This window comes from Macrosteles quadrilineatus, unplaced genomic scaffold (genome assembly GCF_028750875.1).
Source record: "Macrosteles quadrilineatus isolate MER2022 unplaced genomic scaffold, UCM_ALF_1.0 Scaffold_1__1_contigs__length_201487025, whole genome shotgun sequence".
Lineage (NCBI taxonomy): Eukaryota > Metazoa > Arthropoda > Insecta > Hemiptera > Cicadellidae > Macrosteles > Macrosteles quadrilineatus.
In genome coordinates, this window is record NW_026542594.1 from 86779453 (window position 1) to 86803973 (window position 24521).

At 35.1% G+C, this 24521-nt stretch overlaps 1 protein-coding gene and 1 long non-coding RNA gene across 2 annotated transcripts; both read right to left on the reverse strand.

Moving 5' to 3' along the window:
• Nucleotides 1–4476: 4476 nt before the first annotated feature.
• LOC128982798 (uncharacterized) lies at nt 4477–10941 on the reverse strand. Its single transcript, XR_008489735.1, has 2 exons — nt 10105–10941; nt 4477–4641 (listed from the first exon to the last, which is right to left on the reverse strand). It is a non-coding gene; the product is annotated as an uncharacterized LOC128982798 (long non-coding RNA).
• A 7559-nt stretch (nt 10942–18500) lies between these two features.
• On the reverse strand, nt 18501–22748 carry LOC128998602 (uncharacterized). Its single transcript, XM_054424815.1, has 5 exons — nt 22704–22748; nt 20779–21065; nt 20212–20313; nt 19661–19804; nt 18501–18716 (listed from the first exon to the last, which is right to left on the reverse strand). Coding segments are annotated over exons 1-5 (750 nt in total). The 5' UTR covers nt 22705–22748.
• Nucleotides 22749–24521: the final 1773 nt, after the last annotated feature.

Below are 24521 nucleotides of genomic sequence, written 5' to 3' on the forward strand. Positions count from 1 at the left end.
CCTCTCAGACTTGAGACACCTTACTTTTCAATGAAATGGCGACCATACAAAGTAGGTGATTTAAGCCAAGTCTTGTAGACTTGTTAGTGACTAAGGCCAACATATTCCTTAGACACAGCTGTTAATTAATAGCCCATGTACAGCTAATGGCAACTAAGGGATCTGCAGTTTATAGTGGAATCCGAAACACATTTTTGCCTTGGTATATACAAATTGGTCTAATTATCAGGATAGTACTGCGAATAATCGTAAACGTTAATCCACACCAGGGAGTATCGCATCCACAGTGCATGCCTATAAATATCCACAATTAGTGACCTCCTAGTACCTGGTCAACATATTTAATTTTATTTAGGCATCGTCCAACAAGTCTTGAGGAAGTCTTCGGCGTAATCTTCTATTTTCTGTTGTTTCACCGAGATTGAACGCCAGTGCTCCACTAACATTGTATGGAGATTTTAAAAATTTGAAGATGGATTTTTTAATGAAGGTCAAAATAGACTCTACTCTTTTAAGCTCTTCGTGTAATGTTTGTTTCTAACAAACCAAAGAGCATTCCTCGCTATTCTAAAAATTTTGTTTTAGATTACTTCAATTTTGAACAGATATTTTTTTTAAATAGCTAATCCCCAGATGGGTGATCTATATGTTATTAACAAGCAAAATTATTGATTTAATTATTAACATAACAAATTTTATGTTATATTCTTGGTCTCTCATGAACAAAATGATTAATAATAATGTTGCTGGGAGGCGAATTATTGGCAGATAACTTTTGCAGTGAAAAATAGTTCAAAGATATATTTTTTGTACGTCGTTGAACACCCTGTAAATAGGGATAAAGATCATTTAAAACTTTTTCCACTAAAATACTCAGGACTCAAATACCTTTCAAATGAGGTATAACACGACCCCCCATTACATTTGAAAATTTCCCAATACTACCCCCACCCCCCAAAATCTGCTCATTAGGGTACTTTTTGGGTTTAAAAATAATATTCCTGGATTTCTTGGGGTCAAGATAGAGAGTTCCAGTTGCATTTAGGTTTCTATTTGCTTTCATATCGGAGCTATAGAAGACAGCCGGGCGGTCTGGGACACCCTGTACAGTTGAAGCACACTTGAGTCTTCATCACCCTGCGTTTTGGGGATATGGCCTTTGGGGGGAAGGTGTTGTAGACGGGAGGGTAGCGCGGGGTCATTATGCGCGCCATTATGAAAACATCGTAAACACACAACTACTTGTACCATACATAAAGACACGTCAGTGATTCATCTGCCGCCTGAGCCAAGTTTTGTAAAAAGGCTAGTAGCGAAGTAGCCTCTGACAAAACATGTTAATTTCAACAGATGTTCTTAAAATTTGGCATCAATGTAGTTGAATAGTTTTATTAGAGCTCTCATACCTCAAAAGGTTGAAAATGAAAAAATAATTAGTTTTTTAAGTGTTTAAAAGTCACTCAATTTACGTTGATTTAAGATTGTTTTGTACTTATACTATTGATTTTCTTGGATATATCATGTATGAAGGCCCTAGAAACAACATTAATCTGTAAGGGAAAAAAGTTTCAACATTACATCTTCACACATTACATCCAGAGCGAGGGACGTCCAAGGCATATTTTTATTGTTTTCGCAGGGGTGAAGAAGACTCTTAACAAAATGTATATTCAATTATTATTACCTTCTTACACATAATCTTATCTTATATTTCTAATATTATAAATGTGAAAGTATGGATGTTTGTGTGTAACTCTAAAGTTCCATTACATGAAAACTATTGTGGACTGTAGTGGCGCACACTTGCGCAAGCGTGCTGTGTCGAAGGTGTGGTCTAAGGGCAATCAAAAGCGCAAGTGGTCACCCCCACTAGTCCCAGAAGGACAGATCGTCAAAGTGGAAATGTCAGATGCTGAGATATTGTACTTGAGAATGGAGTTCTGAAGCTTTTATTATTAAACTCCGAAGGTTAAGGGGGAATGGGTATGTGATTTTTTATGGATCGAGAAGAAGGAGGGGAGTACGCTCGGATTTTCGCGGATCTAAACTAACCAGATAAGTTCTATGAATATTTTAGAATGATACCAGAAACATTTTACTAATCTCAGAGAAAATAACACTAAAAATTGAACACAGTATCAATGTTGAACAACTAGAAACTTAACAACACTATACAACAGTTACACAAGTAACCAATGCTGCTGTTTCAGTGGACCACAACAAACTGAGGCACACTTGTTTCTAGAAACAAATTTTATTGTTTCCTGATTGGAGTAGCGCAGGCTTGTCCCTGGGTGCGCTTGCTAGTAGTAAACACTGTAACCATGACTGGACAAGTCGCCACAGGTTTCCAGTAACTTGCTACAATTTCGTTTCTAATGGCAAGCTAGGCCAAGCGGGCGCCTCGATTTTACCTACCCAAGCTTGCCTCCAAAGTAAACGCAGCCTTAATCAGTGTTATTCTCCTAATGCCCTGTAGTACTTTCGGTATGATAACATTTATATAAATAAAATAAAAATTGGAAAACATGAGTTAGCAGCTAAACAGCTTTAGCACTAACAAAAATAGAAAAAAAGAAATTTCAGAGCTGCTGTACAAATCGAGTCGGAAGGTCTAAAACATTTTCTCTTTTTAGTCTGTAGACATGTTGACAGTTGTCTAGGAGGTTGAGGGCCAAATGGTTCGGACGATACTCAAGCTTGGAGATGTATTTTTTACTGCAACTCGTAACTTCATCAGTAACAAATGGAATTTTACAATCATTGTGAATGGTGACGTTGGATACATACCAAGGGGCTTTCAGGATGTTTCTTAGTAATTTTGACTGAAATCTTTGTAATATATACAAGTTTGATTTTGAAGCTGTTCCCCACAAAGAAATGCCATGTCCAAATTGGTTTGAGGACAACCCTGTAAAGCAATAATTTATTTTCTATTGACAGTTTTGAATTTTTATTCATGAGCCAGGCCATTTGTCGAAACTTTGAATTTATATGTTGCCGTTTGTTCCAAATATGGCTTCGCCAGGTATTTTCTGTCGAGGTGGATGCCCAAATATTTTACTTCATCGTGGTGAGGCAAAAGTATGTTATTTAAGTGGACTGGGGGACAGTTAGCTGTTCTGGTGGTGGAAGTTATGTGTGCAGACTTGCTTTCGTTCACTTTGATTCTCCATTTTTGTAGCCACGTGGAAAGGCTGTCTTGGCTAATATGTTACTTTTAAATTGCAGGCAGGCATTATCAAATTGAAATTTTTGGTGAAATAACGTGCTCAATGTTTGTCAAAATAACCCTGGTAAGTTTGGCTTCAATATGTTCAGTCATTATTGCATGATTTAATTAGGCCTACACAGTTTGCAAAAGGCCTAGGGATGTTGCGATACCACTGTCTTTCCGATATTTGGTATCGATACCGTATCGCAAAAAAGTATCGATACCGGCTCAGTATCGGAACCAAAGTATCGATACCGGCTCAGTATCGGAACCAAAGTATCGATACCGGCTCAGTATCGGAACCAAAGTATCGATACCATCAGTATCGTATCCATTCGATACCGGTGACGTCATATTCTGATTGTCTGATCTTCGATTAAAGTTCACTCGCTCCAGTACAGTACAGCAAATATAAAATTGTTATTCGAGCTGCTAAGACCTACTTAATTATGTAAAAAATTGATAAAATTAAAATTAAACAACATAGCCAACCTTTGTTTTTAATGTTACCTTAAAGTAAAAGTTCAAGTACCTGTTGTTCTAAGCCTATATCATTAATCTTAAAAAAAACCAATTTTATTACATTACCAACGCATACACACACATTTGTTTTACCATCAGCCTAAATTGAGAAAAAAATTTTGAAACAACTTTTAGTGCCATCTTTTTAATTTATTTGACGTTTAATAGTCAATGGTTTCATTTTATTTGCCTAACACAACGTTGCTAACATATCAATAAAATAACTCTGCAACCAAACCCTTAAGTTTTACCAATATAGTCAATGGTTTTACTTATAGTTCTATGAATGAATAGTGAATCATAATTTACACAAACCACATATCAGATAAGCTAAACAAAAAAATTTAATTGGGTCAAAGTCTGTTTCTTTTTTGGGTCACTGTTGCTCCAGCCCCTCCAGCCTTCTTGTAAAACAACCGCTCAGAAGGCACGAGCGTAGCCATTTTACTCCGATTTGTCAGAAATGACCTTCCGATACTTACGATACGATAGGGGCCTCTTGGTATCGATACCAAGTAAATATCGGAACAACCGATACCGATACGATACCAGCAGTATCGCAATAAAAGTATCGATACCTACACTGGTATCAATAGTATCGCAAAATCCCTAATAAGGCCCGATCTCAAAAAGTGTCGCTCACTACGCTCAATTATAGGTAACTACAGGGTAATAACCCACATGGTAATGTTTTTTCAAATCTTTCATTACATTGGCTTGCCAGTAAATAAAAGAATTGCTTATAGATCTAGATAATTTAATAAATAATAGGTTTGATACATTTCTCTGGTGAGTAAAATAATAAATCATAGGTTCACAGCTTACAACTTACAAGTGTCCTTTGCTGAGTTACTTAACTTCATGGCTTCTTGACAACTTCGGTTTGTAATTGCTTTTTTAGTAGCCTGTAAAAGAATAAAGATAATCATAGCAGGAGTGTAACACACAATCAGAGTGTAATGATGTTTAAATCAGGTTTGGGTCTGGGAAGTGGGAACAAAGTTGTATGCAGTTCTAATTAAAATAAAGCACATTTGAGGGAACTACACTGTTTTTATAAAACCTTGCAAGAATTAAAACATATATTTTAGAAGAAATATATTCAGCTCGCTAGTTTGTTGTACCTACCACACAATACAATCAAACTGTCAAAATTCAGGTGTCAGGGTGTGTCTGGTTTCATTTATTTATAAGCTGCGTCATTTATTTAAACAGATAAAAAGAACTAATCATATTACAAGCAATAAATAATAGTAATATTAACAATGAAATTAAATTGTTTGATACAAAAATATTTAAGCTGAATGTGGGCATTGAAATGAGAGAGAGATTCAACACACTTAGCCTGTGTTGGTGTTCAAATAGAACACTCTCCATGGAGCGTTACCTATTAGTAAACAACAAAACAGGACACTGCCTATGGGACTACCGTGCGTTATCAGCCCCAGTACTTTGTGCCGGAAATATACCTGAGACGAGCAAAGAAGAGTCATAGTAGGCACTGTGCATAAATTCCTTTTGCACAGGGCCAGAGCTGGCCTTGGCTGGTGCGGAGCGCAGAGCCCAAAATTCAATTTTTTCGGTTGTAAGGAGTTACAACCGAAAAAATTTGTATCCCAATAATAATAGTTAACTAACAAAAATATCAATGTAGGTATAAGTTAATATTAGTATTCATAAGTCCTCCTTTTTCTTCTTTAATAAGTTATTGACATAGCCTACTAGGCTAACTTATGTAAAGTTCACAGACTTATTTTTTTATTTTGTACCAAGCCTCAACCGAGGTCGGGGACCTATGTGACCGTACTTTTTTGCACGTCCCTAAGGCCGGCTCTGCACAGAAACTTCCTCCACCCTGAGCGCTGTAGTACATGAGGGCGTTAGACTTTGCTCTAGCTAGACAACAAAACTAGGGCTAGACACCAGTGTACCAGTCTTTCCTTTCCTTTTTTCTCCGTGCCTCTGCTAAACCTCTCCATAAAATTATGACCGAAATCATCTTGAGGTATTCCTTTGTTGTTAAAGCCGGGTGTTAATGAAAAAAAAACAAGTCTCAATGGTTTAAAAACAAATCTTGGCCCTTATAAATAATAAACTGGAAAGTTTGTACATCAAACTAGGTTAATTTATTTTGTATGCCTCAAAGTTGCTTAAAAATTGCTCGTTTAGATCCACACATAATTTTCAAGTTTTCCTTGGGAGGAACCCCGGACCCTCCCCCTCCCAAAAAATATAGGTCTAGGATCACCCTTGTTGTAATGAATCCTTTGCACAAACAGCTGTTATAGTTTCAAACATTGGCTACAAAGCTGTGCTACACTAGTAAAATTTAAATAGACTTACCATTTTACGGACAAATGTAAATTCTTATGGCGCGTTCTCAAAATGGCCAGAAATACTGTAGTTCCTAGATGCACTCCATTTCAACATAAAAAAGTAGGCTACCGGCAGAAGCGCTCAAGATATTGTTGAGTAAATTTGGAATAGGCCTACCTAGGACCATTGGGTAATTATTTAGTATAAATACCTCCAAACAAATTTTTAATTTTGATGTCTAACTTTATTGTTTTTTACCTCCTGAATCCAAATATACTATTATTTTTCACCGCTGATGAATATTTCTCAAGATATTGCCGTTTAAAAATGTACAACATTACAATAAACAAGGTAGGACGAATGACATTTACTATTCTATGTTTTTTCACTAATGTAAACATCCAATTGAGTTATGATTTGTTTACGATTTCATTAGCCTAAAGGACTAAAAATCACTAGCCATAACCTCTAAGAGAGGTTATGTTTTTTACTCATTGCAACCCAAATACAGTATAATCAGCTGATTGGTGTCCGGTAAAACTCATTACAGTACGCAATGAAACCCCATTTGATTAAGCTGGCGGCAAACAGGTTGGTTTTTTTTTAATTTTTCATTACCGTACATATTATTTGTTTTTGGTAACATAATATTGTTATCATTGATTAAATATTTATTTTAATCAATAAATATATTTTATATTTATTTTAATCAATGATAACAATATTATGTTACCAAAAACAAATAATATGTAATGAAAAATTAAAAAAAAACCAACCTGTTTGCCGCCAGCTTAATCAAATGGGGTTTCATTGCGTACAACTGTACTGTAATGAGTTTTACCGGACACCAATCAGCTGATTATACTGTATTTGGGTTGCAATGAGTAAAAAACATAACCTCTCTTAGAGGTTATGGCTAGTGATTTTTAGTCCTTTAGTTGGTGGTAATATATAAGGACTTGTAACGATTTAGTAGTATGGCGTAAACTATCGTACGTCACTCGTCCGAAATTTGTTTACCGGACTCGTATGGGAATCCCGTACTCGACTTCGTCTTGCACGGGAACGACCACACTCGTCCGGCAAACACTTATTTTTAGGATTAGTAACGTAAAAACTTATTACTATTTTCAATACTGTTTTTTAATATGACAACTGCATAGGCCTAATATTATAACATTAAGTTAGTTAATTGTTTCCTAAATTTTTTGAGTTACTTCATAAATTTATTAAGGATAAAATACATCCAAAAAGCTTCTTGTTTTTGTTATGCCTATTGTTTTTATTTATCATATGGAACCAGGGGGCAAGTAAATGCAACATATAAATCAACTGCTATCAGCTGGATTAAATCACGGGTCACACTAGGCTGCTTGTCAGCCGCTGGTGATCAGCGTCCGTGGGACCTCGTTAACGAATACTTAAGTGATTATTCAGGGTGTGTGAGATTGTGAGAAAGAACAGCTGTGAGATTTTGAAACAACTCACTGTAAGCTGCATCTTTGACGTTCCTACTTCTTTGAAGAGGTCCCACAAGCACCCATAGTTTTGGAATACATTCAAGAAATCAATAACCTGCAAACCCGACCACTTAGGCCGGGGCCACACGTGGCGGATCGTCCGCGCGGCTTATGATCGCGCGATCATAAGCCAAACGACGATGTCCCGGCCACACGGAGCGGATGAACCGCTTCCGGTTGAGGTTTCCCAGCCTACCACGGTCAGATTAGAACATGGTTTAATTCAATCGTTCTCGTTGTAGTCATGGACGAAACACTTATAGTTTGTGCATCAGAAGCGTGTGGTGAGCTAGAGCCTAAGGTTAACCGAAATCATTGGGTCCATCTTTTTATAACCGATAAACCATTTGTGTTCCAAACCTTTTACGAGCACATGCGAAACCATAGTTCGGAGTTTTTTGGTTACTATCGCATGTAGATAGCATAGTTTGAAGAGCTACTTCAATTGCTTCGACCGCATATAACTAAGGAAGATACACTCATGAGAAATGTACAGCATAGCCTAATACAACATGAGTAATCCCACAGACATAGTTTGTCTTTAACAAGTTCTATTAATTCGTCTGTATCGAACATTTTACACCTATAAACCGAAACGCACAAGCACAAATTAAAAAAAACAACTACAAAATGCTTGAAAATGAGCTCCAACCGCACGGATAATCCGTATCGTGTGGCCACTCTCATAAGACTACGTGTGTCATCCCCTTCAACGCGGCTTATGATCGCGCGGACAATCCGCGACATGGCGCGGACAATCCGCCCAGACGGCTTAGGATCCCCCCGTGTGGCCACTCTCATTTGATTCAATGTGTAGTCGGACCACGCGCGGATCATCCTCCTCGTCTGGCCCCTGCCTTAAGCTCAGTCATTTCTATTTCTGTGCTACAAATAGACGCAACTACTTTTAGTTTTAATCACCTAGTTTAAAGCTCAGTTAGTTCTTGTCGATATTTCATTCTTGGGTCCTCATAAATCAGTAAATCTAATATCAATTGAGGATAACTTTATTTAAAGAAGCTTAACCGCAAGAAGAGGCGTTAGTGGACCAGGCCTTGGATACAAAAAAAGTAACAGTTAGAAGCTTCTTCAAGCCGGTTGCAAATATTAAAATAAGATGAATCAGAAACATACAAAAATGTTTTACGAATGTCACCGCATACATTCCAGGAATTAATAGAATTAGTTAAACCTCTAGTTGAAAAAATTGAAACAGGTGCTTTTGTGTAAAACCAAGTTTAAAATTATCTTTGGTCGCTGCTGACACGCTTCTAGAGGTGGTCAAACTACGCTGCTGGCTGGCTTCAGCGAGTGTAAGTGGTCACGTGACCTCTAGTCACCGCTGCCTCGCTACCAAAAGTTGAACATGTCCGACTTCGCCAGCCGCTGACAAATGCTCGCCACACAACGAATTTAGTTTGAATTTTGTATTCACATTAAGCTGACAGTACCGGCTTCTATCATTTCGCCGCTGATGCCAGCCTAGTGTGACCCGTTCTTAAGCTCTGGACCTTGTTTTAAGGTTCTTAACCTTAAAAAAGCTTAATAACAAAAACTGAATTTTTGAATTTAAAAAAAGGCTTCAAAGGCTCTATACTAGGCTACAACATAGGCCTATGACTTTTCAATGTAAATTCAAAGGTCAAACTTTGAAATTTTTTAATACATTTTTAAAGTAAAGGTAACAATAGGCCTATTTTGTGTAACCTACTCTATTTTTTGCATGTAGATTCAGAATATCAGTTCAAAGGTTACACATGCCCCCAAAATTTTGCCAGTGGGAGAGAACCAGTGGGGCAAGTAGTAAGTTTAACAGTTCTAGAGGCTGAGAATATGGTTTTTTCACTAACTGACGACCATAAGTTAACAATTATGTGCTAGATTTCAAAAAACCATATTAAAAACATTTTTTTCAAATGAATCATACTACCACACACAATGTTAATAGGCCTACTTTTTTTATAATTTCCTTTTTTTATAAGATTTTACAATTTTATGTTTCTTTACATTTTACGAAGTTTTCCGCATAGGTCTACGAAAAAGTTCATAACTTAAAAACGGATACTTAGAGATATTTTTATAATTCAAAAAGTCCCAGAATTACAGAAAATTTCCCTATCGACCCACTTGTCCTTCATTCCTCTCAATGCAATCGGCCTACCTATATTATAATTCAGATGGGTGGTTTAACTTGCCCCCATGGTGGGGCAACTGGAACCACAAAACAAAATTGTCTTAATACTTATTTTATTTTTTAGAAAGTTTTTTTATTATTGTCTTTAAAAAGCTAAGTTGTAGTTATGGTACAAAAAGTGCACAATTACAAGTAGGTAGGCCTATATTATTACCTGAGCAATGTAAAGTTGAACTATGCTAAAACCTGGAACGGTTCCACTTACCCCACATCACCTTACAATTAGGCCTAATTTTGCTGAGTAAACTAAACTTACTTTAGTCTACTTAATCAAATCAGGTCTATCTTTGAAATGTTCTTTAGGACTAACTTAGTGTATGTAGGCCTAAGTTACTTACCTAGTTGTGCGTTAAAGATCAGACTCCAACAGTTTTTCTAAAGATTTGATCAAGCTGCTGTTTAGGAATAGTAACTGACCACCAGGAAGAAATGTGTCAACTATTAATGCAACAGAATCAAACGTTTTAGGGGTAATAAGTGGATATGAAACAATTTGTAAATATTTTTCCATCTCAGACACCAGTAAATCAAGAATCATCTGAGCTTGGGAAATGTTTACATCCTCTTCACAAACCAATGAAAATCCAATACCTGGTACACCTTCCCAAACTACTGTAAACCTTTCTGACTTCCAACTTGTTTCTGTATAACATCCTTTGATCAATGTCTTCATATCTTGATTTTGTATTGGAATCAATGACTGTTTGAGTTTTAATGAATAAAGCATGTGGTTTTTCTTCACTATTAAAGACACAATTTCTTTTTTTTCACTGTTTGATTCAAATACAAATGAGCTAGGGCTCTCTTCTTTATTTTGAGACGGTAGGCCTGTGGCAATAGGCTCTTTTGACCAAGCAGAATAAAACCTATAATAAGCTAGTTCTGGTTCTTCTGAGTCAAATGTTTGAATTATAAATGCAAATGCCATTGTATACCTATAGCCTATCTGATGATTATACTTAACATAGGTAGGTATTAAATCCAGTCTTAAATAAACTATCAGTATCAGTAGATATTAATTAAAACTGCATGCTCAGACTTAACTGAATATACACTATTGAATAATCACTTTTGGCATAAATTGAAAGTAATACGCCCTAGCCTATTTTTCCACTAACCACAGGCTGCCTAAACTTCAAAACATGTACATAACCCTGCATTCTGCAAGTGCACTGTGCAGTGCAAAAAGTCAACTGTCTAAACTGTCAGTGTCAAGTGTAACATTATCATAAACAACAAACAAAAACAAACAACTAAACATGTTCATGTTACAGTTGTCTTCTTCTTCTTCTTTTCTAGTTTGCTTTATGAAGCTGGCTTGGTTCAACTACCATGTAGCATCAATGTTTCATCTGTACAATTTTCCCAAGCTTTTTCGAAATGCTAGCATGATGCTAGTTAGGAAATTAAATTAGGTGGCACGAGGCACGAAGACCTAGTCCCGGGACTGATTTACTTTTTAATTTCGATGTCCCCAGAGGCCAAAAAAACCATTCGTACAAATCTTTTTGTATGTATATTTAAATATATATATTTATTTAATTATATATATGTATATGTGTGTGTGTTGGTGTGTGTGTGTGTGTGTGTGTGTGAGTGTGTGTGTGTGTGTGTGTACGTCCGTGAACGCGATAAGTTGAGTAATTTTTGTCCGATTTTGATGAAATTTGGTTTAAATGTGTAAGGCGGGATAATGAGTTCGCGAACCAGCATGATCGGACCGGGTTGTTGGGACGGGGTTTTACGGGGCGTTTATGGGGTAAAAAATGGTCTTTCTCATTTTTGACCCTCTAAACACATTTCCCAATTTCTCTCTAGACATTTTTAAAGAGCTTAAAAAGACAAAAAAATTAGTATACCGAAGGTGTTTTTGCATGGTTATTGGTAACGGAGATAGTTCCAAAAATTGTAAATTTAAAATTCCCATGTTAATTATTTTTATGGAGAATATTGTAAAATTTTGTAGTTTGCTTGTTCACGGATACCGGTACCGTATATTTTGATCAAACCTGGCAAATTTATTTATTTTATACATAACTATTAATATTTTACTAAAAAATACACTTTATTTGTTTCCTTGTAGCAGAAAACCTAGGTACCTAATGTTTTTTTTAAATAGATTTAATTAAAAATTAATTCAGACAAATGGAAATTTGCTTTGTCCGCAGGTTTGCTGCGGCGGAGGTATTGTCTGGTTAAACAAGTTTTTAAATGTCTGAAATAACAAGAAACAAAACACGACATCTACAGTGCACCGGACATAACTAACTATACAATTGGCTTCAGCTGTTCCACAAGGATGAGAAATCTACAAAAAGGAGTAAGTTTCATCTATACTAGGTATTTAAATTATTATTTATTAAGTAGCAGACCCGTCCTTCTTACGGGGTTGACGTATAAATATAAAATTCTTATTGCAGTTATACTCTTGCTTTACCTATGCATAATGGGGGAGGGCACGGTTTGAGAAAATTTGGTTCTTTAAAATAACGGTGTGTTGTATTATAACCCATCTATCATAGCCATAATATCTTACCACTGCACCTAAACAATAGGAAAAAGTAAACTATCAATCATATTCACACAAAACATAGAAAACATGGTTAACATGGAAAACTCCAGAGCCACTGGGGCGGAGCCCGAAAGGATTTTTGAGATATAAATATGTCTATATGTTAATCGAGAATGTGAGCTACCTACCACCTACCAACATGCCAAATGTCAGCCCAATATCCGACCAGTTTTTAATGCGTGATGATCGAACTTCAAACAAACAAAAACACTCAAACTTTCACATCTATCTATATATTTAATACACAGTTGTAAGTCTGTTTTCTCAGTCATTACAGGACCGATCTACAAGAATTATGTCTCAAATTAAAGAGGATAATGCGTAGATTTGCCGAACTTCTTTAGATCCCGTGACGGCGGGAAAAATAGTGAAATTCCCAAAATCTTAACAATAAATTAGATATAACGTAAAATGTTCTCCATCTTATGCCAATCTATGATCTCAGGTTCTTTTGTAAAGTTTGATTTTTCATTTACCGTTATAGATTTTGTACTTTTGACATAATAAAGACCACCTTGACGTTCTGCTGCCACAACTACATTTCCTCTTTGGTTTTGGACGACAGCTTTCTCTTTTTCAAAAATCACTTTAAATCCTTTATCTGTTATTTTACTGACACTCATTAGATTTGTTGCCAAGTCTGGTACAAACAGAGTGTTATTCAAATGTATGATTTCAGAATTTTTTAAATTCCATCGAAACCGTTCCTGCATAGCATTAGAAGGCCTTTACTGCTGTATTTTTGTTTACTTCAATACAGCTGATTGTGATTTATCAAGCAAGTAAGCAATATTACATTTGGATTACTCATTTGCCAGTCAATTCTGCAATGTAATGTATACTAGTGTTGCTTAGTCCATGATACTATATAAAACCAACTATATAAAAGGATCTAACCATAGATAGAACATACTCCCTTAGTAGATTTCCCATCCTTATGGAACAGCTGAAGCCAATTTTATTGTTAGTTCTGTACGGTTTTCTGTAGAGGTCGTGTTTTGTTTACAATTTGTTTCCCGTTATTACAGCCATTTAAAACCTCGTTTAACCAAATAATACGGTCTAATCATAAACAATAACTTGTCCCTTAGTTATATAACCAAACAGTAAAGCACAAATCAAGAAATTAACCCTAAAATAATAGAAACAAAGTTTCGTCGACACTAGCGCCTTTGTGTCACGTACATGAACTAGACACGAAAAACGTGCTTCAAAATTTACAATGGGATGAGAAGTCTACTTGTGTTGGTTAGTCTATGATCTAACGTTACCCATAATAATCAAGACTATTTAGTTATGTCAAAGTTGACATAAATTGTTTTCAAGATTAAAGAAACGATTCAAGATTAAATTAAGATCTTCTTTGTTTTGATTTCATAACATATGTTAAAGATTTATTCCCCACTTTTTTGTAAATTTACTAACATTTATATTTGAGATTTATTGTAGTATTTAATCAATATTTTGTATGAAGAGGAATAACCTCAACTGTTACTCTTAGAAAACAATTTGGGAATAAAGATGAAGTATGTTCGTACAGGTATTTGTTCATTAAGTACTTAAGTACTTTTGTTGTTCAAAGCAAAAAAGGTTCAAATAATATAGCCTAGCTAGACGTTGATTAGGTCTTTTTTTGTAGAATATGTAAATCAATCGCACTTTTAGGATTACCACCACATATACTTACACTATGCTAATAGTGTTTTTTTAATGTTGATCAGAAACAAATTTAGGGTTAAGTTCTGTCAATGGGATGCCTTTACTTAAGATTAATTTTTTTAAACCTTTACAAAATAAGCATATAGACTTAAAAATAATAACTGGGTAGGGTAGGGATGCTAATTTAGCGGTTTTGACCAAGAACTAAGTTTATCTCAACACACCATTTTTTGCCTTTTCTTATTTGACGAAGACAATTCCCAATACTGTATTTCAATCGGGGAAGCCTATCAGCATTAACCAAAAAACCAAAGCTACCTACCTTAATAAACCAATATTTTTATTCATAAACATGTTTGCTGCCGTTAGCAGTTAAGTTAAACCTCTGGAATCATTCAAACTCTTTAGTGAAAATAACATCAACAAAAGCAAACAAAGACAAACAACAAACTGTTTTTTTACACAAAATATATGTTGTACTGAGATATCTATCCTGACCCATAGATAATTTGATTCTGAGTTTGTTTAAAAATTACAACAATTTCTTTTCCATTTGAGCTTTTTAGGGACTTATGTCCCTACAAGCCACTAGTGTTTTTTTATTGTTTTATTTATAATCGTTATTATGGACAAGCTAATGCAGCTATGAGGAAGGCTATTTGTAGAAAACACTATTTACAAGAAATGTTTATTATATCGATCTGTTATGTAGGTACATCTTGAGTATTTCCATAATCTTTGAGTCGAATCTTTAAAGTCATCAGAAATTATGACTGTCATTCGTTTTAAAATAACGTCTCTATTACTTAGCAATTGCTCGAATTCGAGTAACAGGTACCGGGAAATCGTTCTATGGGTCAAAATAAAGAGAAAATCAAGAATATTTTTTCCCAAAATCGCTTCGTTAACCAGATATTTGCCATTTTTCAACCGATTATTATGAAACTGGGTATGTATATTAAGGTAACAAAGACACCCATTTTAGAAAAAAATCATCTTGATTCATAATAAAATTTCAAAATGGCCGTCATTTCATTTTTTTAACTTTGATTACTAAAAAATTGCAGATTTTATGAAAAAAAAAAACTATAAGAACACTTTTATTTGGCATTTTTAACTCCCTATTAAACGATACCAAGTTCAAAAAGATTGAATAGGATAATAATAAATAGCTGAAATATAAAGATTTTAAATTGTAAAATGGGGTAGAAAAAGGCTAAGCTAGTCAGGTTTGCCCCATTTTAAAACTAAAAATCTATTCCTTTTACCTATGAGTGGTTAGCGTATCGGACTTTGGTGCGGGAGGGAAGGGTTCAATTCCTGACACTGGCACATCCACATCACTTGTGGACCGGGTTTGGAGTGGTCGCTATGGTTTGGACCGATTTCCTTTAAAAGCGTTAAAACTAACTTCGACTTCTATTAAAAATTTCCCTGGCGTAGACACGAGAGAAATAAACGGTATCAGCAATCTGACAGATACTTTCTCCCATAAGCTTGTCAACAACCTTTATCACGGGTATGCGTGAGAGTAACTATGATATTATATAGGGAAAATCAAAAAATTTGCAATAGCTTTTGATCGGTAATGGTTACAGCAATGGGGGTTGCACTATTTTGTTTAGAATTATTTGGACCATAAAACAAAAATTTTAAGAAAACCTGGCATTTTTCTTTAAATCATTTTTTTTGTTTTATGTGGGGTTTTATGGGAAAATAACATAAGTTTAAGTTAACTCTTGAACCGTATTTTTTACGGAAATGGGATTGGTACCATTTTGTTTAGAATTTAAAGGACTAGGCCTATAACATACTAAAGTTTTGTAAAAATCGTTCAGGCAATTTTTTAGAAATTATGATTTTTCGAAATTTTATGGGTTTTATGGGAAATTCACCATTAAAAATAAATTTTTTTAAAATTAAAAAAGACCCCATCGATTAGTACCTACGTACCAAATTTAATCAAAATCGGACTACAGGTGTGGTCTGTAGCTCTTTATACATCCACACATACAGACGTCACTTCGAAAACAACACTCTTTTGGGTTCAGGGTGGCCTACAATGGATATATCCACTCAAAGCTCAAACTCGAAAATTTTTACGACAAACAATACTTTTCCATATACACGACAAACAGAAATAAAAAATAAATAACATGTACAACTACATTATGTATAGGGGGAGAGAGTAAAAAAATACGGGTTCTGCTGTAACATCCCGTTTTCAACCGTCCTACTTGTACATTCCCGCACAAACATTTTCCCTCCTCCATGTCCTCTACAACCCCTTTATTGACTGGACTATTAACAGATTTTTACGATTGAGGTGTCATTTTATAGCTTATGGCGAGCAGATTAATTAGACATGTATTAGTATTGAGAAATAGTTTGTACATATTCAAACAGACAATGGAATTTCGCTTAGTAATCATGACCAATCGCTAGGACAATTCAGTTGTAAACTGCTGTCCTTTGTTCTCAGTAGGTATTCTGTGGTATCAGGTAGCTGAGTGGTCATAATCCTAGGTATCACAGAAATGGCTGTTGGTTCGATACCCACTTTAATAAGCATAATAATTCTTTCTGACTAAAGTCAAAATCTAACAGTCAAACAATCGATTCAAAAGCATAACTTACCATAGACTAACCAATACAAGGGAGTATGTTCAGTATATGCTGATAATGTATAAATAATCATATTTATCTCCTAGTATTATTTGAGGAGGTTATAAAAAACATGCACGTACGTTGTATATTTTTATTCTAGTATTACAAAAAGTTATAAAATAAAATTGACTAGATTTACAACTTAAAAACAGCTAAACAGCTAATTACAATAATTTAAATTATAAATAAATTATCACAGAACGTTTCTTAAGTTCACACAATGTTTGCATAGTTAAGCATTTATTTAATTATGAAAATTGTCATTTGGTTTGATATAGTTTAAAGAGACTGTTTACTTTAAGGGTATTTTAACCTGTATTAAAGAGGAACAGTTGTATACTTTTGATCCATTTAAAATTTCTATAATTAATATTTATCAAAAATGGTTCACTCATTTTACAAATGGATATATGAAATACAATCAGGGTAAAGAGTCGTTTCGTTAAGAAACATGACAACGAATGAATCACCAGAGCAAGTAGTGGCTCGGGGTTAAATTGAGTTTGAATTCAGAACACTATTAAATAACGCTACACTACAAATAAATAAACTTAAATAAGTTGAACAGTCCTTAACAAGTTTTTAAATTACTTGTCAATTCACAATATTTGAAACAAAAAATAAAACAGTCTTTATAAGACTGGCACTGTCTTGAACTGTAGATTCTTAAATCCTTAAAATATAAACTATTAATTTATAAAATTCTTTTACAAGTCTTTGCCACAATTTTGATGTCAATAGTTTATACAATTTTAAAAAGTAAATAGAAGAAAAAATGTGATTTTTCATATGTTTTGCAGTAATAGATTTCTGTTTAAATCATTGGACTTACTCAAAACGGCTTGTGGGACCAGGTCCCTTAAATGAGTATTGCTTATATAGAGCGAATGCTGTATGGCCAATTATGTTTTCTTCAAACTACGTTTACTTTTTCGTAGGGCTTTTCCTTCTTTCTGAAATCTGTAACAGTACATATTAGTAAAATAGTTGGACGAAAAAAGACCCGATGTTTTACTAAAAGATATCAAGGTAATGTGTTAACAGTTGAATTATAGCCTATAAAATAGCATCGATTACGTGTTTCGTGTGTTTCTCCTAAATGAAATGACATTCATTATGAAAGTAATACAATGGTGCAATAATGAAGAAACGCTTAAATCAATGCAGTGATTAGATTGAGAATAAGAGCATTTGATTACTATAACAAAACTGTGTAACATCAATCGTAACAGTCAATCAATAAAAAAGGAAATCCTTGACTTAGTTATTCACAATGACAAAACAAAAACATGAATAAATTATATTAAAAATCCATTAAAAAAATTGGAACGATCTCTAGAACAGCAAATATGTTAAGCAAAACTGGGTTATGTTGACATAGTTGTACCAAACACATCAGAACATGCTTTAACAATTAGGAAAGTGATTGCGCAGAAGGCAGTTGTTACCTTGTATGTAGAATACATTTACAGAAGTTTACACTTAACATGAACTGTTGATTTACGAAGCAGTAGTCCGTTTTGTTAGCCATAGATAGTGATAAATGGCTTCATTTATCACTATCGAAACTTCACAAACATTTACTAAAACTTTTAATGGGAGAATCAACTGAAACCATCACTAAATTCACGCTCTGAGACAAATTCAGTTAATTTTGTTTAGTCAACCACCAAATTGAAACATGCTCGATCCCAATGCCACAGAAAGTCAGTCTTCAACAAAAAACTATTAGTTTCACAAGCCTTAACAAAGCACATGCAAAGATCGCAGGCCAACAGGTCCCAACAGAGTGTAGTGAGGGTGCATGCATCGCAGGGGGGTGAGTGAAATGTTGCATTACTTTTTCAACGCTTGAACTATTTGCTTGACGCGGATGAGACGGTTCCAGCCGCTGAGGAAGTCGCGGTATTTGAACAGCACTCCGTTGTCTCGGATCATCCTGTGTGTGAAGTCGGCGATGTCTCTCTCAGAGGGGGCCATCATGTCACGGGACACCGAGGGACCGAACGACAAGTCCAGGGACCACAGAGCTGACTCCACCTCGCACAGGACCTGCGGAGAGCACATGTTAATGGGCGAAATGGACTACAAAAATTGTTCGTATTCATATAATCAGATAGATTCAGGAGAGGCAAATAATATACCCTGTTCAAAAATAGAAATCCAAAATTGCTATCTAAATCTTATAGCTACAAAAGTTTTCCTACCTATTTCGACAAATGAATACATACTTTAAAAACGTTGGGAAAGGTGTTAAGAAAAACTCCACTGAACAACGTAAGAATGTTCTGATGTTTGTTAATAAGTTAACCAACTTTTAATAGTGTTGCTGATTTAGCCCATTCAAAGCAGATTATGACTGTCCAGTTGATAACCCAGAGTCTGTGGGTGAAAAATGGAGCACATGAAATGGTTGATATCACCCCAATTTTAAGGATTCTCTACGGAGAAAATTCGTTGGTTTAGGGGGATGTCTCAAATTAAAGAAATAAAATGTCCCAACTTAAATTACTAAACACAGGTTAACAGTAAGGTAACAGTTTTCTTCAATTCTCAATGCTGGAAAAACTTTCTTGCAACATGTTAACTTTAATTGAAGCAGGGCGTTTAGCATTCATTAGAACTTATCAGTTAAAACTGACAGCATAAAGTAATGTAGGTGAACCTTGATGACGCAAATAGAGATATTTAAAATTATAGTTTCTAACATGTTTTCAAACAACTCTAAGGTGTAGCTAGAATTACTCGAATTTAAGTATGAAGTTTCCTCGACGTTATGTTTCATACTATGCGGCTTATTGTTTTTTAGTGTGGCCTTGTTATTGAGCCGTACGGGCTCTGTAGTATATATTTTATATATATATATATATTACAGGAATTTATTCTAAGAGATTTTTTGTTCTAAGTCTTTCGGAGAGGCTTAAAGGAACAAGCAGATTAGAACGTGTGTATAGGTTTTATTGGAGTAATGTCAATTTCTTTCTCAGCTGATTTACCAGTCTCAATGTTCCGATCAGCTGTTCCAATGCTTGCTCTCTCGGCGAGTAGTCGTAGCTTTTGTACTCATCTCGGTAAATCTGCTCGAACGCCACGGCGAACTTCTGCAGGTCTTTCAACAGAACAGGCAATTGTCTGGCAAGCTGAAACAAACCCAGCATACCTGTATTCTTTGCTTTTGTATTGGAGGTATCTTTGCTACACCTTTCTCCACGTACTTTCCTATTGAATTAGTTTATTCTAAGGGAACTATTGTGCACAATTTATTTTAATTGTCACACCTATAACCGGACGGTTTGGTATTGGTGTTATAGCTATTATAGTTTTAATGAGGTCAACAAAACAGCATTTAACTCGAAAACGTAACAGAATTGTCCCGACTTTAGAGCCTTTCGGATGATTTATGTTCCTTAAAATCAAACATTAAACGTATTTTTTTTATCATAAAACATTATTCCTGTAGAGATCCATTATATGAAAGACACACTATACCTAGTGTTGTAACAATGCAAGGACCAGATTGCGTATATTATAGTTGCTACTAACATACCTCGTTGGCAGTGAACGTCTCAGTGGCCAGTAGAGCTTCTACGTCACCTTTGCTGGGTACCCAGTTGGGGATGTACTGACGATCTAACACCCCACGCTTCACCTGTGTACAAGACAGTCATCGTACAGACTACAGTAGTTCTAAATAAGTTAAATGGAAATATTATAACTAATGTGCACTGTATTATTACCATGGCCATGGATAAAATTTAGTTGATAGTTTTATCATCCTTACGGATCTGCTGAAGACAATTTTAATATTAGCTCCGTCTAGTGCATGGACAGGGCGTGGTTTTGTTTACAATTTGTTTCATATATATCTTGTATTATCTTGTATTGTATCATATATAATATGTCAACAACAAAAATAATTTTTTAATAGCTTTCCCTCTGATTTTATAAACAGAGGATTTTATAGAGAGGCAAAACTCGTAAAACGTTTCCTAGAAAAATAGTAGACATAAGTTAGCACACCTATTATGTTACAACGTGAAATACACATAACACAGGCTTTTGATTTTCCAATAGGACAAGACGTGTACTTGTACTGTTCAAAGTCATGACTAACCTCTATATACAGTTTGTCGAACTCTCTATAGACGAGGAGGTCCCGGGCAGTCTTGAGTTGGTGTCGTACCTTTTGCAGACTCTTAGCGAGCTGCTCGTGCCAACTGACCTGGTCCCCCAGGTCCGCGTCGTCCGGGGTGTCGAGGTCCGTGGGTTCCGGGGCGGAGGCGACGCCGCACGCGTTGTCCCAGAAGGGTCGGGCGAGGTCGAAGATGGGGACTCCGGCCGTGCCGAGGCCCGCTGTAGAAGACGCTAGCCATGATACTAACAGAAGTCCCTGTACAAACACTACACACACGGGACCATTATCATACTAACAGATATTTTTTACATGTTCTAAAAGTTAGTTTTCACCACCCGCCCGAAAGACGTTGAAAGCATTTGGTTACAAGTCTACAATTCGTTTCGTATCGTAGTTTAGGGAGGTCATGAAAATTACGAACATACTTTTTTAGTATCTAACAAGTTAAATCAGATTTATCAATTGTAGAATAGTGTCATTGGGCTGCCAATGATGCTTATAATAACAGTTTGACATTCGATATTAACAAGACTGGAGTTTGAAAAAGGATCGTAGAAATATGATTTTAAAGTTTGTCAAAAATAGGCCTATTAACTTGCAAATCTATCTATATATTAATAGGCAAGCATGTTTCTTTAAAACCTTTTTTCTCAGCTCGTGTGCATCGTAGGGAAAATCTACGCATACTGTTAGAAAGCTATTTTCCTGTAGGTGTGCAGAATCCCTTTATAAATTAAAATAGGCTCAAAAATAAGCACAAAAAATGAATTTAAAATTTTGAAAAATTTAACATGGATATTATGAGTTGCCATGCTGGTGACGAAATAACAACGAAATATAAACAGAAAATCAAAACAAATGGAAGAAACTCCAATCACGTGTTCTATTCAAAGTGTGGAATGAACATAAAGAAGTCTGTACATTAAATATTTTTGGTCTAGTTTCGACCACTGGACGACCTCTAATTTGAATAAATAGTAAAATACAATATTACTTTTGAGATATTTTCGGTTTCCTGGGCGTGAAGATCACGCTGGTTTCAAGAGTCTAAAACTACAAATCACTTGGCCAATGAGAGTTGTTCCTTCTTTTTGGAAGATAGGCTGATCACGTATCACGTATAAGGCAGGACTTCAACAGTCTTCGTTTAGCTTTCCGAGGATAAAAATACCGTATAAAACGACCTGGCTAGAATTATTACGTACATTGCAATATTAATTCTACTGATTATATCATTTAATCTACATTTTGTTTAGTAACTTAGTTATATAGGAGCTTCAAGACGACACTGAGTTACAGCTTTCACACTTGGACGCGTTCGTTTTCTTGTATTGGCAATCGATTTATTTTTTAATCATTTTAAAACTGTACTTAACTGGCCTATCTAATTAGTTACAAGTTTTGTGACAGAACGAATAAATTAAATGATACAAGAGACCTTTTGTTGGTACAGTATTAAAGCACACATGATTGGTTCCTAGACTATGGTTTACCTTAAAAACAAACCGTTGAAACTGTAACGAGTAAATATATTCTAACATTGTAAATGTATATTTATAATGTAAACGGATAGTAAATATATACTTTTACTAATTGTTCGAAATCAAAATTAAATCAAGGTCATGCGAATTTTTATAGTTATATATCTTTGTAGTCCAATAAGTGTTACATAACAATTAAAAAGAGTTTATAGATATAAGGAAACGATTTTGACTCACACATTCATAAACAAAAATTCATTTTAGTCAAGAATATCTTACACGAATAGAAATACAATTCTTTTAGTCATATAACAATTATTAGTATTTAGTAAGAAATGAAATACTAATAGTTCTTAAGAACTTAGTACAAATGTAACACCGATCCCCTAGATAGTTAACTACAGTAAGCATCTGAGCCCTTACTTGCTAGTGTGGTGGGACGGATGGTAGGATGGATGGTACTGTAGGTCCAGGCAGTGACTACATTGGCGGTCCCGGTGATAGACCGCGGTTTTATACAGTATTGATACCAACTGTTATCACCTGGGATACTTCGGCGAATGTGACGTCACAACAGTGACGTAGACACTGGAACCTCCGTGGCTGGGAGGCGTGCCACCGCGTTGCAGGATGTGAAATACATATTCTGTATGTATTGTTATAATTGTGTAGGTATTGTAATTTGCTACAATCATACAAAACAACAAATTATAATGACCGCGATATTGTATTGCTTTAGATAGAGAACTCTAGTTTCTACTGATATTCTTCATTAATAAACTTTTATAAAGAGGTGACACTCAATATGGCCTTACATTTGAAATTGTTGTGCTGCCCTTAAATACCACATATTTGCGTCCTGGGGAAAAGATTTTGACGCCTGCCAAAGAAGTGCACTTGAGGTGCGCAGAGTTTAGTTTTTATGATAAAACCCATTGAATGATACATAATTATTAAATTATTAAGAGGGAAATAGGGGTATTCATACTTTTGCCTAGCCTTGTATATTTAGTGTAACTATAGACCAACCGAGTGTGTATATCTATTGAGTATTTAGTTACTTTAAAATGTTTACCATTGTGAAAAGTAGTCCTTAATGTCATTTCAAGGGTTTGGCCCAAGGATTGACAAAGTTGCTCTTTTATTCTGAAATCATCGGAAATCAAATGTTTTTAGTCCCCTAAAAAAATACATGGCAGAGTCACTGAATGACATTTGTTTTCAAGCTATTTTGTTTAGATTCAAAGAGTAATTCTTTGTTAATAAAAGTTATGAGTATAAAGTTTTCATCTGCAGCTCGTGACAATGAAAACTTGATGAAAAATCCAACGAACTGTTCTGAATTAAATAAGGCTATGTACACACACTTCAACTTTGGATGGTCGGACAGAAACCGATCGAACAAACTTTAAATAGTGTCGAGAAGAAATAAATGAATGCGTTAAACGGCTTGACAAAGATTAAAAATCCGAATGTGTATCAGAAGTTGGTAATATCGAACATAGAATTTTGGACGGTCAATAAAAGTTTGGATCAAAATCGATGTGAGTGTATGTAGCGCAAGGTTTTAACTGACTATAGATTCCCTGACTACAGAATGGCCTGATTGCTAGTACAGTAATGGCGCTAGTATCTGTGCTAAGGGACTAATTAGGCAACCCTGGATGGGTAATTAAAAAAATGAAATTTGTGTGCTTTTTAAGCCCGATAAAATTGAAAAAAAGTTCTCTCACGTTATAAAATGCTTCTTTGGTTTCTGGTTCTACAAATAACTATTAATGAAATATATGTCTGTATTTTTGTGAACGTTTTGTTCTTGCCATGAAAAAAAAACAACGGAAATATAAAACTGTGAGACATAGAGCTATCAGTTAAAAAATAAACCATATAAGTTGATTGACAGGCAAGCAACAGTAATCAAACCCGTAGCAATAATACACATTACTTTTGCTCTATAGTTAAAATCAATATCACCCATCTTGAAACCATACATAAATCCCAAAGTACCCATGAACCTTTGAGAAAACTACACGTCACACTCCCAAAAACCATATACTTGAAATGTTCGTCATGACGAGAAACCTTGCGCAAAACTATTCAGTATTTCATAAATTTCCCTTTAAGGTCATATACCTAATGTTGAAAATACCTCCGCTGTACTTATTTGTATGTTATTCTTTTAATTTATTACCTTATTAAAATCAGGTGTGGTGATTATTAGTTTGTGTTAACTGTATTCTG